General features: G+C 52.9%; 2 protein-coding genes across 4 annotated transcripts in view; both read right to left on the reverse strand.

The window, feature by feature from the left end:
- Positions 1–37: 37 nt before the first annotated feature.
- CITED1 (Cbp/p300 interacting transactivator with Glu/Asp rich carboxy-terminal domain 1) lies at positions 38–1082 on the reverse strand. The gene is made up of 2 exons (XM_074882498.1): positions 956–1082; positions 38–815 (listed from the first exon to the last, which is right to left on the reverse strand). Exon 2 carries the CDS (start codon positions 813–815, stop codon positions 375–377), a length of 441 nt encoding a protein of 146 aa, XP_074738599.1. The 5' UTR covers positions 956–1082; the 3' UTR covers positions 38–374.
- Positions 1083–2709: 1627 nt separating this feature from the next.
- The window catches only part of HDAC8 (histone deacetylase 8), a 44020-nt gene continuing 32360 nt past the window's right edge, over positions 2710–14369 (reverse strand). For all 3 annotated transcript variants that reach the window (XM_074882508.1, XM_074882507.1, XM_074882506.1), the window contains 2 exons: positions 10124–10229; positions 2710–3257 (listed from right to left, as the gene is read on the reverse strand). In XM_074882508.1, coding sequence (XP_074738609.1) covers positions 3235–3257; positions 10124–10229 — 129 coding nt within the window. In that variant the 3' untranslated portion in view covers positions 2710–3234. The remainder of the gene's footprint in view (positions 3258–10123; positions 10230–14369) is intronic.

Raw genomic sequence — 14369 nt, forward strand, 5'->3', positions numbered from 1 at the left:
CCCCCGCGGAGATGGACCCCCTTGCTACCCCCCCCCAACCCTGAACTGTACAGGGAAAGGGGCACAGCCGGGGGGGTCCTTCCAGATTTTATTAGACAGCAGCTCAAGCTCTCCGCCTGCCCGGCTCAGCGAGGCGGCTACGCGGTGGGGGCGGGCAGCGCAGCCCCACCCCTCCTCCAGCCCCAGGGGCGGCCCCTTCCCACGCTCGGCCGGGCTCCGAGCGCTCCCTGCGCCCCCAACCCCGGCCCTCGCCCCCCCCTGTCCCCCCCCCCCCCCCTTGGGGCAGCCGGGGCGCTCCCCGCGCCCAGTAGCACCGTCCCGCGGGTCCCCGGTGGGGCGAGGCGGGAGCCGCGCCCCCCCCCCGCCCTCCAGCCTCAGCAGCCGGCCGGCAGGTCCGCGGGGAAGTCGAACTCGTGGTGGCCGAGCCAGAGCTCCGGCAGCTCGTCCGCCCTGTCGAGGCCCAGCTCCAGCACCAGCGCCCTGAGCACCTCCTCGTCCACCGGGTCCGAGTCGATGACGCCGGGGGCGGCGGCCGGGGGGGGGCGGCTCCCCGCGCCCCGCGGCTGCGTCCCCAGGGCCCAGCGGGGCGGCGAGCCGGGCTCCTGCGGGCGCCGGGCTCCCCCCGCGGCGCGGTGCTGGCTGTTGAGCTTCTGGAGGTGCATACTGGCCAGGAGGTGGGGGCCCGCCTGCAGGGCCAAGGGCACGGCGGGGGCCGGCGGAGCCTCCCCCGCGGCGGCCGGCAGCTCCCCGGCCCCGGGGGTCGCCGCCACCTCGCGGTCCTTCGTGCCCCGGGCGGGGAACCGGCGGGAGCTCATCTGCGGGGGACACGGCGGCGCTCAGCGGGGCGCGGGCTGCCCGCGCCCCCCCTCCTCCCCAACCCCCCGGGCGGAGGGGGTCCGGCGGGGTCGCCCACTGAGGGGGCGGGAAGCGGCGCCCCGGCTCCTCCTGCGCTTACCTGGGCGGCCCCGCTCCCCGCTCGGCTCCGCTCCCCGCACGGCCCGGGCAGCCGCCGCAGCCGCCGGATTTATAGCGGCCCCGGTGCGGCCGGGCTGCGGGGAAAGGCGAAGCGGAGCGGGGCCGGCGAGCAGACGGGGCGGGCTGGGACGGGGCGGGACGGCCCTCGGGGGCGGTGCCGGTACTGCCTGTCCCCCCCGGCCGGACACCCGTGCCCCCCCTTCCAGGCTGGGTGCCTCCAGGTCCTCCCCATTCAGGCTGGGACCCGCCAAGTCACCCCATCCAGGTTACCTCCCATGCTTCCTCCACATCCAGGTATACCCCCCCATCTTTTCCCGCCTGCCTCCCAACCTCTTGGGTGGGACCCCCCATGTCTCCCCTGTCCAGGCTAGGACGCAATTGTAACACCTATCCAGGGTGGGGGGGCAAGAAGGGGGTTCAGCTGGTGCCAGAGCTGGTGCAGGTGATGTGGGCTGGTGCTCTCAGTGGGCTGGAGCGAGATTTGGGTGTGAGAGGGTTGGTTGAGGGGGCACTGGGGGTACCCCCTGAGCCTTTATCCCACCTTTTGCACTTTTCTTCCTTTGCACTGAGCCGAGCTCCAATTGTCTCTCTGCATTCAGGGATGTGGATGGAGATGGCGGAGGGGGTGCCTTACCCCGCGCCTCAGTTTCCCCAGCTGTCTGTGGGGGGCAACCTGCCATCCCATCCCCGGGTGCGGCCCTCCCTGCAACTCACCTAAACCCCTTTTAGTGCCACAATGTTTGACACTCGGAGGGTTTCCCGTTGTTTATTTGTTCTCCCGGTTGTGTTCCTGCAGCAGCTCCCACAGCTCGCAGGGCTGGCAGTGCCTGCCGCGGGGTCAGCGCACGTGGGGCCTCGAGGTGGGTCGGAGTGGGCAGCCAGCCAGTTCCTCTGCCGTCTCACACCTCTCTTTTCTCCTGGCTGAACCACCCTCAGGGCTGACATCTCTGCTCACACCGGTGGCAGCAGCAGCCTCCTGCCAGTGGTCACTGCACAAGGCTGGTCTCCCCCCACCCCACTGCAGCAGGCACTGGGGGCACATGGGGGGGGGAAGCAGGGAGGGGGTCAGGAGTCGCTCTGCAGGGACATGGGAGCCACATCCAGCTGAACTCCCTCCACGCTGAATTTCCTGTTGTTTGGATCCGCAGTGAAAAACAAGAAATCAAAACAAAGCCAGGCCAGGCTGGGAGTCCCCTCGTCTTGCTATTTATTCCAGTGTAATCTAATTAAAGCAACAGGAAATATGCTTTCCCACAGCGACTGGACCTCTTTAAAAAGAAACAGCACAAATAAAAGCTCTGTGGGCCAGGTGAAGGAGGGGACAAGGGCAGCAGAGGCTGGACTCCATGGCCCAGGGCACCAGGAGGGATCTGCCCCAGGTGGGATCTGCCGGAGGTATTTGTGTTCCTGCCTCCTCACTGAGATGCTGAGTGGGAGCTCTCATGGGGCGCTGGAGCATCTGGAGGAGCTGCACCCTGCCCTGCACCTCCCTGGACACTGGAGAGCATCCCCAGGGTCTGGCCCCTCCACAGAGGATTTCAGGAGCCCACCCATCGCCCCAGGGGAGGGGGTGGTGTCTGTGCTGCCTTAGGGGGGCTGGAAGGGACCGTTGCAAACGCAACTGCGGATCTTTGCTTTCCAGCACTGGCTGGACCTCCGCGGGACACGTGAAGTGCTGTGGAAAAGAGCACTGGCTAGGCAGGGTGGGCACAGGAAGAAAGGAAAGGGCTGGAGGAGTATTTCAAATTCTTTATTTTAAAAAAATTCCCAGTTAAAAACACAATGGCTGTGCCTTTCTGCGGGAAAGAGGCACAGCCTGTGCCCCAGGCCCCAAGCTGGCCCTTGGCACCGCTCCCCGGGTGGGCAGCTCAGAGGCCATGCTCCTGCCAGGAAGGCAATGTGGCACTGGGTTCCAGCTGGGGAGGGTCCACAGCTCTGAGCAGCCCCTCTCTTAAAAAACATTTAAAACCAGTTGTGAGAATAAACTCTGTGGTGTTAAAAAAGGAAATGGAAAGGAGCAAGGGAGGCTCTGCCAGCACTGGAAGTCTGTGGCTGGAGGGCCCACACTCCTGCCTGGGGAGAGCCATGGTGCTCGTGGTGTGCAGCAGCTTTTCTTCTTTAAAGAGAAAAAAATCAACCAACCAACAGTAATTTCTTCCAAATTTCCCCCACAGCTACAAATTTCACCAGCTGCTCACATAAACACGCCGTCTTCCCCACGGGAAATGCTCTTGCGGAAACCTGAGCCTTCCTTCTCCGCTAAACAACATGCTTCAGATTCCCTGCAAATAAAAGAAGGCAGAAAAAGGTATTTCCACTGATATTTCAGCCTGACGGAGCGGCCTGGCAAGGCGCAGGGGTGCCACCCCTACACCTGATGGACCAGACAGTGATACAGGAATCCCTGTCGGCCCCTTGCTGCCCTCCTCCGAGCCAGACTTCGGGAACCACCAAAGGGAGGCCCTGCTACCGCTTCCGTATGAGTCTCTCCTGCAGGCTGATCACTGGTTTGGGATTCATGGGCCAGCAGCGGAGGAGCACACACTCACTTCCTGCTGCCTTGTCCTTCCTCCAGGCTGGATGTGCTGCCAGGAGCGGGCAGCATAGATCCCTCCCTCCCAGCTCTGGAGCGATGCTGTTCCTCCTCCCCTCCCAGGCAGGTCAGGAGAGAAGTCAATTCCCTAGGACTGGCCTGTTCACCCCAGGGCATCCACAGGTGTCGCGTCTCCCACCCACCCCCTCCTACTCTGCTTCTAACACCAACACATCACAACGCGGACAGAGAGTGAAAAGGGCTGCTGAGCTCTGTCTTGCTGCCCCCAGTTCCTCCTGGGGACAGGGACAAGACAGATGGGCAAGGGCATCGAACAAGGCTGGCAGGAGCTGGCAGGGCTCACCCAGCTGCCTGCCCTGGACTCCAACAGCTTTCAGTCTCCTGCCTGGCTAGAGGACTGCCCCAGCTCCTGAGGAAATGCATGGAGATCAGGTGGGGAAGCATCTTCCTTTGCTCTCAGGCAAGTCCCAGCCCTTTACACAGCTCTGAGTGAGGCGGCCCTGGCTCTGCCCCAAGGGCCAATGGAGGGATGCCAGTGCCACAGGAGCCAGCCCAGGGATGCTACACACACTCCTGCCAAAGGCAGACCAGGGTCTCTCGTTAGGCCTGAAATAAAAAAAGAGTAGCTGGGGTTTTGCAGGACCCCAGGCAAAGCACTTGGCAGCTGACCCTCAATTCTGGAGCAGCTAAGCATGCTAAAGAGAGCCTGCAGGCTGGGTTGGCAGTTCCTGTCCTCTCCCCGCTGCCTCCCCACCCACAATTTCCCTTTAGACGTGGTGGTTCACATCCCAGGCAGATGATAAAGACTTTCCCTGCGTGCTGGGGGACCGGATGCTCCGCACTCACACTAGCTGCTCGGCACGGCAGCTGGGGCCACTGTTGCTGGAGCAGGAGGGGATGGAAAGCCCAGCAGCTGCCAGCACAGCCAAGGAGGCAGCAAAGGCACACTGGGAGTCAACAGTTAAGAGCAGGAGCCATGGCTCTGCTGCTGTCAGTCTGTCCAGCACCCTGCCCCAAGCCCAGCAGGCCTGTTCCCCAGTGCTGGCAGTGCCACATTCCCTTGCACAGCCCGGGGTAGGGGCTGCAGTTCCACCTTGCTCCATCCATCACTGTTTCACTACTGAGGGGGATGGACCCTCCTTGCCCCACATGTTCCTGCTGCCTCTGGCACTGCCACTGCAAAGCTCAGTGCAAAACTCACTGCAGGGTAAACCAGTCCTGGAAAGCACTGGGCTCTTGGACCAGCCTCTCCGTGGTGGCTGGGAAGGGAGGAACAGGGTTTCTCCTTTCTCCCCTAGGCATGAGTTTTCCTCTCAGCAGGTGGCACGACACAGGGAATCCCACTATCCAGCACCCGAGCTTCCTGCATGTGATGCTGGCTGGGAAGCATTTGGGTGCTCACCCACAGGTCTGGATCTGCATGGGAGGCATCCTGGCCACCACAGGGGAAGACAGATGCAGCATGGCCTAGGCGAGCACTGAGCGCAGGGCTGACCAAACTTGGGGTCTCAAACCCCTTCCCAAGCAGACAAGCAGCCTGCCTGGAGCACAGACCATGCTCATGCCAGCTGGTCCCCAAGCACACAGCTGGCCCCTATGAGACATACTATCAGGGAAGACAAAGATGTCTGGGATCCACCTGCCTGTCTCCCTCCCCTACAAATCCATGGCTACTAAATCCATTTCCTTCCACAAGCACAGAAGCCTTCCTAGACACAAAACACACATTCCCATCAGATCCAGCCCTTGCAGTGGCCATGGCATTGCAGCTCCTCCACAAATGTGCTCTGTTCCCAGGGGAAGCGGCTGTGAGCTGAGCTGGAAGCGTCACTCCAGGGTGCAAGAGGAGTCATCCAGGCAGAGCACAACCCGCAGAGCCCTGCTCCTCTCCCCTCCCTGCTCCCAGTGCTTGGGGGCCCTGGTCCTTCTCCCAGGTCTGATGTTGAAGAAGGGACACTGAGAAGGGCATGAATTTCCAAGCCTTCCTGCTCCTGAGAGAGTCTGATGGGGTCTGACAGCAGAAGAGAGGGGCTCTAGTTAAGCTGCAATTGTCCTAGGAGCCCATAAGTCAAGCATCTGTAGGGATCAGGGTTTATAACTGCCTCATGCCTCAGGCAGCACTTTGACAGATGACAGTAAAGAGAAGGACTAGTCTTTTGCAACGTGACAAAGACAGGAACAAAAATTATCATGCATAGCAGAGAAAAGGAGTGGGGGAGCTGTATGTAACAAAGCGCAGCAGTTGCAATCAGGCAGTGGATAGAATGTTCCCAAAGAAGCATTTCAACAGACCCCACCAAAGTCATCCCTCTCCAAAGGATGGGCACAGACCGTCCTGCAGGTTTGCACCTCCTCCCAGGCAGCGGTTCCTCACACAGGCTTGGGGATAACTGCCTGAACGTGATGCAGGTGAGGCTGGTAGTGTGCCATATTATAAGCCCACTTCAGTAAGCGTGGAGTCTAAGCCCTTGCCTTTTTTATTCATCTCTAAGCACTAGAAGACGTTGCTGTTTGCTGAGTTGCTTCCATTGAGTTGGAGCATCCATGCTCTCTTGGGAGCAAAGGATCGGAATTCTGCTCCAGGGCAAAGCACTACCTCAGAGAAAAGACTTGTGCCAGGGCTATTTTTGCATTGCAGAGTCCACTCTTAACTGACAAACTCCAACCAAACTTGCACGCAGGAGGAGGACATGAGCTTACGGCAGAAACATGCAGGACTTGGACTTTGATGAAACAAATGGTGATTTAAACCAAAGAGGCAGAGGAAAGTAAAATAATCTGTCAGGCTTGTAATGCGTAGGAAGTGGTAGCTCACCAAGCTGTGGTAACGGGACTGTCAGTAACTGGGAAGCATTTCTAGGAGTCAAAACTGGGCTGGGGACTGGAGAGGCTGGGGAACCAAAAAGCTAGCCGTGGTGCAGGGTAGGGCTAAATATGTGAGCTCTCCTCTCCTGAACTGAGACACTGTGGTACAAAACGGAATGAAAACCATGCATCTAGCAGCTGGAACATATCCCCCTGGAAGCATCTGCTTCTCATTCAGCCCTATAGAGCCTCCAGGTCCTCCTGCATCCAAATGTTAACTCGCAGCTCCAGGCAGTCCACCACGAGATTTCTCTTATTGACAGGGTAATCCCAGCCATGGAACCTTCCCTGCACCCAGGCTGGGATCTGGGCTCACACCCCCAGCTCTTTCTGTCTAGCTGTAATTTGCTGCCCTCCTCTGTAGGAAGCCTCTGTGTGGGCACATGTGTCTGAGGCTGATGACACCCACAATCACATCCAGCAAGCGTTTCATCTCATCCAATGAACCACAGAATCACAGAAGGGTTTGGGTTGGGAGGGACCTTTGAAGACCATCTAAGTCCAACCTTCCTGCCACGGGCAGGGACATCTTTCACTAGATGAAGTTGTTCAAAGCCCCTCAGCAATTCCTTGTCCCCTGCACAATGGATTTCCACAGCAGTGGCTGTCTCCAGGACAATGCTCTGCTGAGCTGGCAGCAATATCCTCTTGACTTTGCAAGATCCCCTTTCTAACAAAATGCTTTCAGCCCTACCAAGACAGTGGACCCTGCAATATTCTCTCAATGCCCAGTGCAGATGTGTGCCCGCTGCTTTGTACCAAGAGGTGTTTGCCAGGCACTGCTGCCATGCCAACCTGCTCCACCATCTCGTGTGATCTCTGTGTGAGATGCTGAAAATAGGTCCCCTGTAAAGATCCAGCTGACTTTAAAAAAATCAGTTAAAAATCCTTTGCTCTTTGCTTCCTTTTTCCAAATCAGTGGATGTGAAAGTCTCAGTGGCACACAGATTTGATACATTTCCAACTTGGCCTCAGGAGTCTCAGTTCTTGGTGTAATGCTGTTATTAGCAAGGTACTCTGACACTTAAAAGATAATGAACTAGAAACTCCTATTTTTCTCCTAAAAGGAGCTGGGACATCTTTCTTATTTCAACTTTGGGAACTGTAGCAAGTTCTGAGGGTTTATAAAACTGCCGCTGGGTCCAGTTAATCCCAGATGAAGAGGTGCTGCTTGTAGAGATGAAGCAGACTAAGGTCCTTCAGCTTGGAAAAGAGATGGTGATGGAAGTGCAACACAGGTTTCTGAAATCACAGACTGACATTGGGAAGGTGAATAGGAACTAGTTACTCGCTGTTTCTCATTTACAAGAACAAGCTGGCACTCAGTGAAATTACCCAACACCAAGTTTTACAGAAAAGAAAGTGGTTTTCCACACGCCAAACATGACACATTACTGTGGACACTCAAGGTCTAAGTAAGACTGGAGAAGGAATAGAATTAATGGAGGACAGGTTCCTTGGTGGATCTCTAATGTGCATCCAGCAACAATGCCTGGCTTGGGAAGCCCCAAAACCACCAAATCCAAGAAGCTGAGTAGAGATACCAGGAAAAGAGTATATAAAATCAACTGCCATGCTTCTCTTCGAAATGCAGATTTATAGACACATTTACTGTACATTTACAGATATACCTACTGTGCCTACCTTCCCGTAATGAGCTACGTATCCTCCTGACTCTAGTAACCACCCTTGCATTCAGTGACATTTTTATTAAACATCACGAAGTTAACACACGAAGAATGGGTTCTTCAGATATGTGAGCAGTAAGCAGAAGCCCAGGGAGGCCCACTGCTAACAAGGGCAGGGAAAACAATTACTAAGAATGCTGACAAGACAGAGGTTCTCAATACCTTCCCCACCTCTGTCTTTACTGGCATAGGTGGACCCCAGATCACAGGAACATGTACCTATGACAACACATGTGTCATCCCACCAGCAGGGATGGGTGGTCTGTAACGTCTTGCAAAGGTTCAGCCCACAGAAATCTACGTTCAGAGAAGTGGCTGATGTTGTTGCAAGGCCACTGTCTATAATATTTGAAAAATCATGGAGATCAGGGGATATCCCTGATTACTGGAAGAGGGCAACTATCACACTCATCTACAGAGAGGGCCCAAAAGAGGACCCAGAAACCTACAGGCACATCAGTTTTATCTCAAACCTTGGGAAAGTCACGGAACAAGTCCTCCGAGAAACTATTACAAACGAAATGAAGAAGGTGACTGGGAAAAGCCAGCATGGATTTAGCAAGAGCAAATCATGGCAGGCTGATCTGGTTATCTTCAACAAAAGAACATCTTCTGTCAACACAGGGACAGCAGTGGATATTGTTTACCTGGATTTCAAGCAAAGCATTTGACACTGTTTCCCACAGCCTCCTCCCAGACAAATTGGCAAGATGCACATTGGGTGGGTGGTCTACAAAGTGGGTAGGGAGGGAATTGGCTCACAGGCAGCACACAGAAGGTGGTGACCAATGGTTTTTACTCAGACTGGCAGCCTGTCACAAGTGAGTCCCCCAGGGATTGATACTGGGCCTCACACTGTTCAATATCTTCATAAACGATCTGCATAATAGGATTGAAAGCAACCTCCCCAAGTTTGCTGATGACACCAAACTGGGTGCTGAGGTGGACACATCAGAAGGGAGAACCATCTTAGAGAGACCTGGACAAGCTGGAAGAGTGGGCTAACAAGAACAGTACAAAGTTTAACAAAGACAAGGGCAAGGTCCTGCACCTGGGACCAAAGAGCCCAGTTCAGGCTAGGATTGGTGTGGCTGGGAGCAGCCTCACCAAAAGGGACCTGGGGGGCCCAGTGGACAGCAAGCTGAACATGATCCAGCAGTGCGCCGCTGCAGCAACGACAGAAAATAGGATCTTGGTCAGCATCTGCAGGGGCATTACTAGCAGGGAGAGAGACAGGATCATCCCACTCTACTCAGTGCTTTGTCAGCTGCACCTGGAGTAGTGTCCAGTTCTGGTCCCCACAAATCAAAAAAGACATGGACAGACTGGACAGGGTCCAAAGGAGGGCCATGAAAATGATCAAAGGGCTGTAGAACCTGCCCTATCAGGAAAGGCTGATGGAGTTGGGTCTCTTCTCCATGGAGAATAGAAGGCTCAGGGGGACCTCATCACAGTATTCCAGTACTTGAAGGGCAGCTACAGATAGCACAGAGGCTCTCTCTTCACAAGGAGACACATGAAGAAAACAAGGGGCAACAGGTATGAGCTGCACCAGGAGAGGTTTCACCTTGTTATAAGAAAGAAATTTTTTACAGTGAGATCAATCAATCACTGGAACAACCTCCCCAGGTACGTGGTAGAATCCCCATCGCTAAAGGTTTTCAAGATGTGACTGGACAGGGTGCTAGATAATCTCATCTAGGCTCCCCTTCCCGTGAAAGCTTGGACCAGATGATCTCTGAAGTCCCTTACAACCTGGGCTGTTCTACGATTCTAATAAGGACAAGGTCCCGTGCTCCTCCGCCCAGCTCGAGGAAAGGTAATGGCAACTTTCACTAACAGGGACCCACAGCTCTGAGCTGATGTGCTAACACTGAAAATCCCAAGTGAAACAGGAGACAGATGACATTGTACACGATGAGCAGTCAAGTGAAAGTGGTTCATATTTCCAGCCACTGAGAACGACTCCAAAGAGCTTTCCTGAAGTCCTCTCTAAAGAGACTGTAAGCCTGAAGCAGGAGTGTTGGCTTGGACAACTCACCTTTGATAGAGTTAAGAATTTCCTGAATTCTCTGTGGCTCATTGCGGTCTGGTCTGCAGCTCGGTGTGATCTCCAGCACGTAATCAGGACCGTACTCTGTGAAGAACTGCAGGGAAGAGGAGAGGAGAGTCAGCAGAGAGGTCTCTGGCTGGCTGAGGCTGGAGGGAGGGCACCCCATGGGTAACTGTTTGTAAAAAGGCAAAACCATTTTCTCCATCTGAGGGGCACATGTAGCTTAACTACATCAAAGAGGTGCTTTTGCAGTGTCCGTGCTCACCTGAAGTTTGCAACTGCTACCAGTTCAAGGGCTTGGGAAGCAGAGCTCAGTGCTGCAGCCAAAAGCAGTCAAATGTTTATCCCAATGATTTATTTGGGAAAGCCGTTGACACTCATTTTATACATGGGTACCTGCAGACCTGATTTTTTAATGAACAAAATTCAAATGCTGCCTATCAGATATCCTTCCTTTCAGCTCTTCACCCTGCCTTGCAGAGTGCGGCATTGACACGACTGTGAAACACCTAGAAGTTGAAAATTCAGTGTGCTTCAAGGTTAATAATATGTCTTTCCTGGCTGACTACTCCAATAGTGTGCAGCTGAGCCTGAAGAAGAAAGTCTGCAGCTCATGGACTCTACACCACATCACAGAATCACCAATTATTGCCAGCTGTTTTATTTCACAAGCATGCAGCACTGTGCAAAGAAGCAGACACACCAGGGTTAAAAATTCAGCCAAAAATGAAGTTACAAACAGTCCTGTTGCTACCCCTGGAGAGTTTCATCTCATGGAAAGCTAGTCCAGACTAAAGCTATTGTACCAAAGATAGGGAAATTCACAGCATTATAGTCTCCCAAGTGATTAACGATGCACAGGACTGGGGTTTTTCTTTAAGGGTGAGATCAGAGGTGGCAGATCTGGCAACCCAAGACCGACATCTCTGCACTAGGAGGGGCAACGAGAGCTTCTCCAAGCAGACCTCAACATGCCAGTACTGACGGGGAAAATGAAGTGGCTCCTAAATGCTGCAGGTTCCAGTTCAGCATTTGAAAGCAAACCTGAAATCATGCTGGGTTTACCAGCCTGTGAACTGCAGCGTTAAGGAGCTGCCCACTCTGTAAGTACATCAGCTATCCACACAGAATGGGCGAGGCAGCTTGGTCAGCTGTCAACACACCCCTGCCCTGCTGCCTGCCAGACTTTTTTGTGGGCCAACACAATACTCCACTGGAAAGGGAGTAAAAGACAGATTTTGACAGCTGCACTGGCTCATTTGTGCAGTGCTTGGTCACTGTAGCCCCAGCCAGATAATTTAAAAAACAGAAAAAAAAAATAATTCCTTTTTAGTGAGTCAGGGTTTTGATCTATACTTTCAACATTGTGAGAATGAGATCCCACCTGTCCCCCAAACCAACGTGGAGCAGCAGGAAGCTGCAGTATATTGTGGCTGCTCTTAGCTCATTAAAAAATTACCATGACTATTCAGGTCAGAGACGGACCCAGGGCCAGCCTGAATGGGAGCCCTACCCAGCTGTATCACGGGAGCATGTGCTTAGCCAACTAGCAGGCTAGCCCTCTTTCTTCTGAGCTTCTCCGCACTATTTTCCAGGCAGACTATTTTCACATTTCGCTTAAGTAATCTCCTTTATAGCTAAACATTTTCCTTCACCTCTGCCCAGAGATTGCTTTGGAAAGCCCCTGCTGAAATACTGACAAGAGGGGAGAACACTGGCATTCTTCCTGCTTAGAAAGACTGAAAAGGGCCACAGCAGAAGCAGCCAACATGTTATGGGAAGCCCTCACTGAGATCTGGTGCCTCTAGTCTGGTTTGAGTTTGCTCTTGTAGTGTGAACAGAAGACAGCTACTCCCAGAGCACACAGGCTCCACTGGCAAAGCCCCCTGACTCCACAAACCAAGCAAGCTGGCTTATTTGCAGAAAAAAAAAGGAAACACATACAAAATCTTGACTGCAGCATCCATGAAAGAGCACATGGAAAACGCACACCTCTCTGTAACTGGTCTCGGCTGCACAACCTGGTTACACAGGCAGGGGCACAGCAGACCATGCACCATGGGTCTACCACCTCCAATGAGGCACAGTTAATCCTGACGAAGGCATCATTTTACACTTCCTCATCCTCTGATTTCTGTGGCATCAAGTGAAACAGAGCACCAATGCAGTTTTGTGTAACTGTTTTTCAAAGTCTATGTCAAAGAGCAAAAATACCTGGACTTTTCCACTGATGTGGTTTAGGGCAGTTGAGAAGCTTTTGATATTAAATAACTATTATCATGTAGAGCAGCTCCATGTGCTGAGTCACCCAGGATGGGCTGCTGTGTGCAGGCAGGTAGAAGAGCTTGGGGCTGACTGGGTTTTACACCAGCCACCAGAAAGCAGGTCATCAGGGCAAGCCTGGTAAATCCTGAACAGGCTTATCCAAGAGCTCTGATGCAGGTGCTTTGAAGCAAACAGCCTCAGCTGTTCAACATGGTCCTACCCCTCTGCCACAGGTTCCTGTGCAGGTGACAGGAGAAAATACATGTCCAGTCACCCCAGGTCACAGACCGAGACACAAGCTGTCAGGTCACAGGGGCAGCAGCAGGACCCCCATGCCCACTTTTGCTTACTTGTGCCGGCAGCAGGACAGCCAGGCAGGTAAGCACAGGATCACCTCTCTCTGCCACAAGCTAGAGGTGCTTCTTGTACCTGAGTAAGCACTAACAAAAGAAATTCTTTCAACTGGTCATTGATTGATAAAAGCAACAAGCAGCACCTGGGAACTGGCTAAGTTCTGACCCACCACAGGGACCCAGAGAGGCAAATCCACCAAAAAAACCCAATAACAGCGATTTTCTTTTTGAGGTGGGAGGCTTAAGCCTCAATATTTCTGAAGATAGTACAAAAGAGCCATTTGTACAAGCACCTTGTATCCACTCTCTTGCAGCCTGGAGGGGATTCAAGAGCTGGTTTTCAGTGCTTCAGAAAAAACTCATTCTGCTTCTTCATCTCTCAGAACAACGAGGATGTTACAAGCAGGCAAGCTCATGCTTCAGCAACAAAATGCCTACACTACTCACTCATCCATTTATTTGTAGCAGGGGAAAATATATCTTTTTCATCCCTGAAAAAAAACCTGTCATTTACAGGGATGAAAAAAAGTGTTGAGAACCAAGACTCACAAGGAAAGCTGAAAATCCTTTCCTTAATCAGCAGCTCACCTGGAAACTCACAACCACTCCCTTTTAAAACTCAGGCATGCCAAAACTGAGAGAATCACAAATGTTCGATGCACAATCCTAAAGCCCTGAGCAGGCCAAAAGGAGCTGAAGTTTAAACCAGAGGGAAGCATACCTGGGACTGCAAATGTCTTCCCTGCCATCAGCGGGGTGTCCCAGACAAAGGAGCAGTGCCCACTGTAGTAGCACAACTGTTGAGTGCTTTGGTGGTCTGAAAGAAGGTAGGAGTAATGGTTCAGGAGATGAGAATGTGGAATGACTGCAGGGAAAGAAGTGCTGGAGGAAGAAAATAGTAGGTATAGAGGCCAGGAAAAAGGGTGACAAAAAGAAAGGAAAAGGCAAAGAGGAGAAATAATAAAAAAGGCAAAACCAATAATGTTCTTAAAGAGGAAGGATATTTTCTATTGAATAATGCCAGATCTGACAAGTACTATGCAAATAGCAAAAAACTAGGCATCTTATAAAAGTCTAAATTTTGTCCCTGATTTTAGTACAAACTGGTGGACACTGCTGCAGGGGGACCATGACCCACTGCACCATCATCACTGGATGTTCAAAGAAATTGTATGTCAGTCCTTCCAGACATCCTAACACTATTTAAATGCCATTACACTGCTGTTCAGTCAAATGCTTTCTAGATCTCAAGGCCACAGCTGTCTTGTTTTCAAACCCTTCTCTACAAACTCATGAAAAAAAGAATGAACAGAAGACCTCTGTGATTCTGAATGTTGACTTTCTTTCATAGTAACTTGATTCCAAGACCTGGAGCTGTTAAGAACATCCCCAAACCCCTTCATGCTGGAAGAGAAGCAAAGTGCTGAATATAACTGAGTAGAATTTGGCCCATCATCACTGAAAAAAAATCTGCCAAACCTGGCTGATGGAGAGAAGCACATTAAGAGCAGCACAACCTAGCCACTTCACAGCAAGGTGCTTCAGCAATGGTCTGTCCCAGGCCATGCACTCACAAGTTTCCTTGAGGAGGTGAGAGAGCCCTGGGGTTGTACAGC

Source organism: Strix uralensis, chromosome 13, assembly GCF_047716275.1.
Source record: "Strix uralensis isolate ZFMK-TIS-50842 chromosome 13, bStrUra1, whole genome shotgun sequence".
In the NCBI taxonomy this organism is placed as follows: Eukaryota; Metazoa; Chordata; class Aves; order Strigiformes; family Strigidae; genus Strix; species Strix uralensis.

What these genes read in the sequence shown, in the direction of transcription:
- CITED1 (XM_074882498.1), bottom strand. Translation starts at nt 815, where the DNA reads ATGAGCTCCCGCCGGTTCCCCGCCCGGGGCACGAAGGACCGCGAGGTG.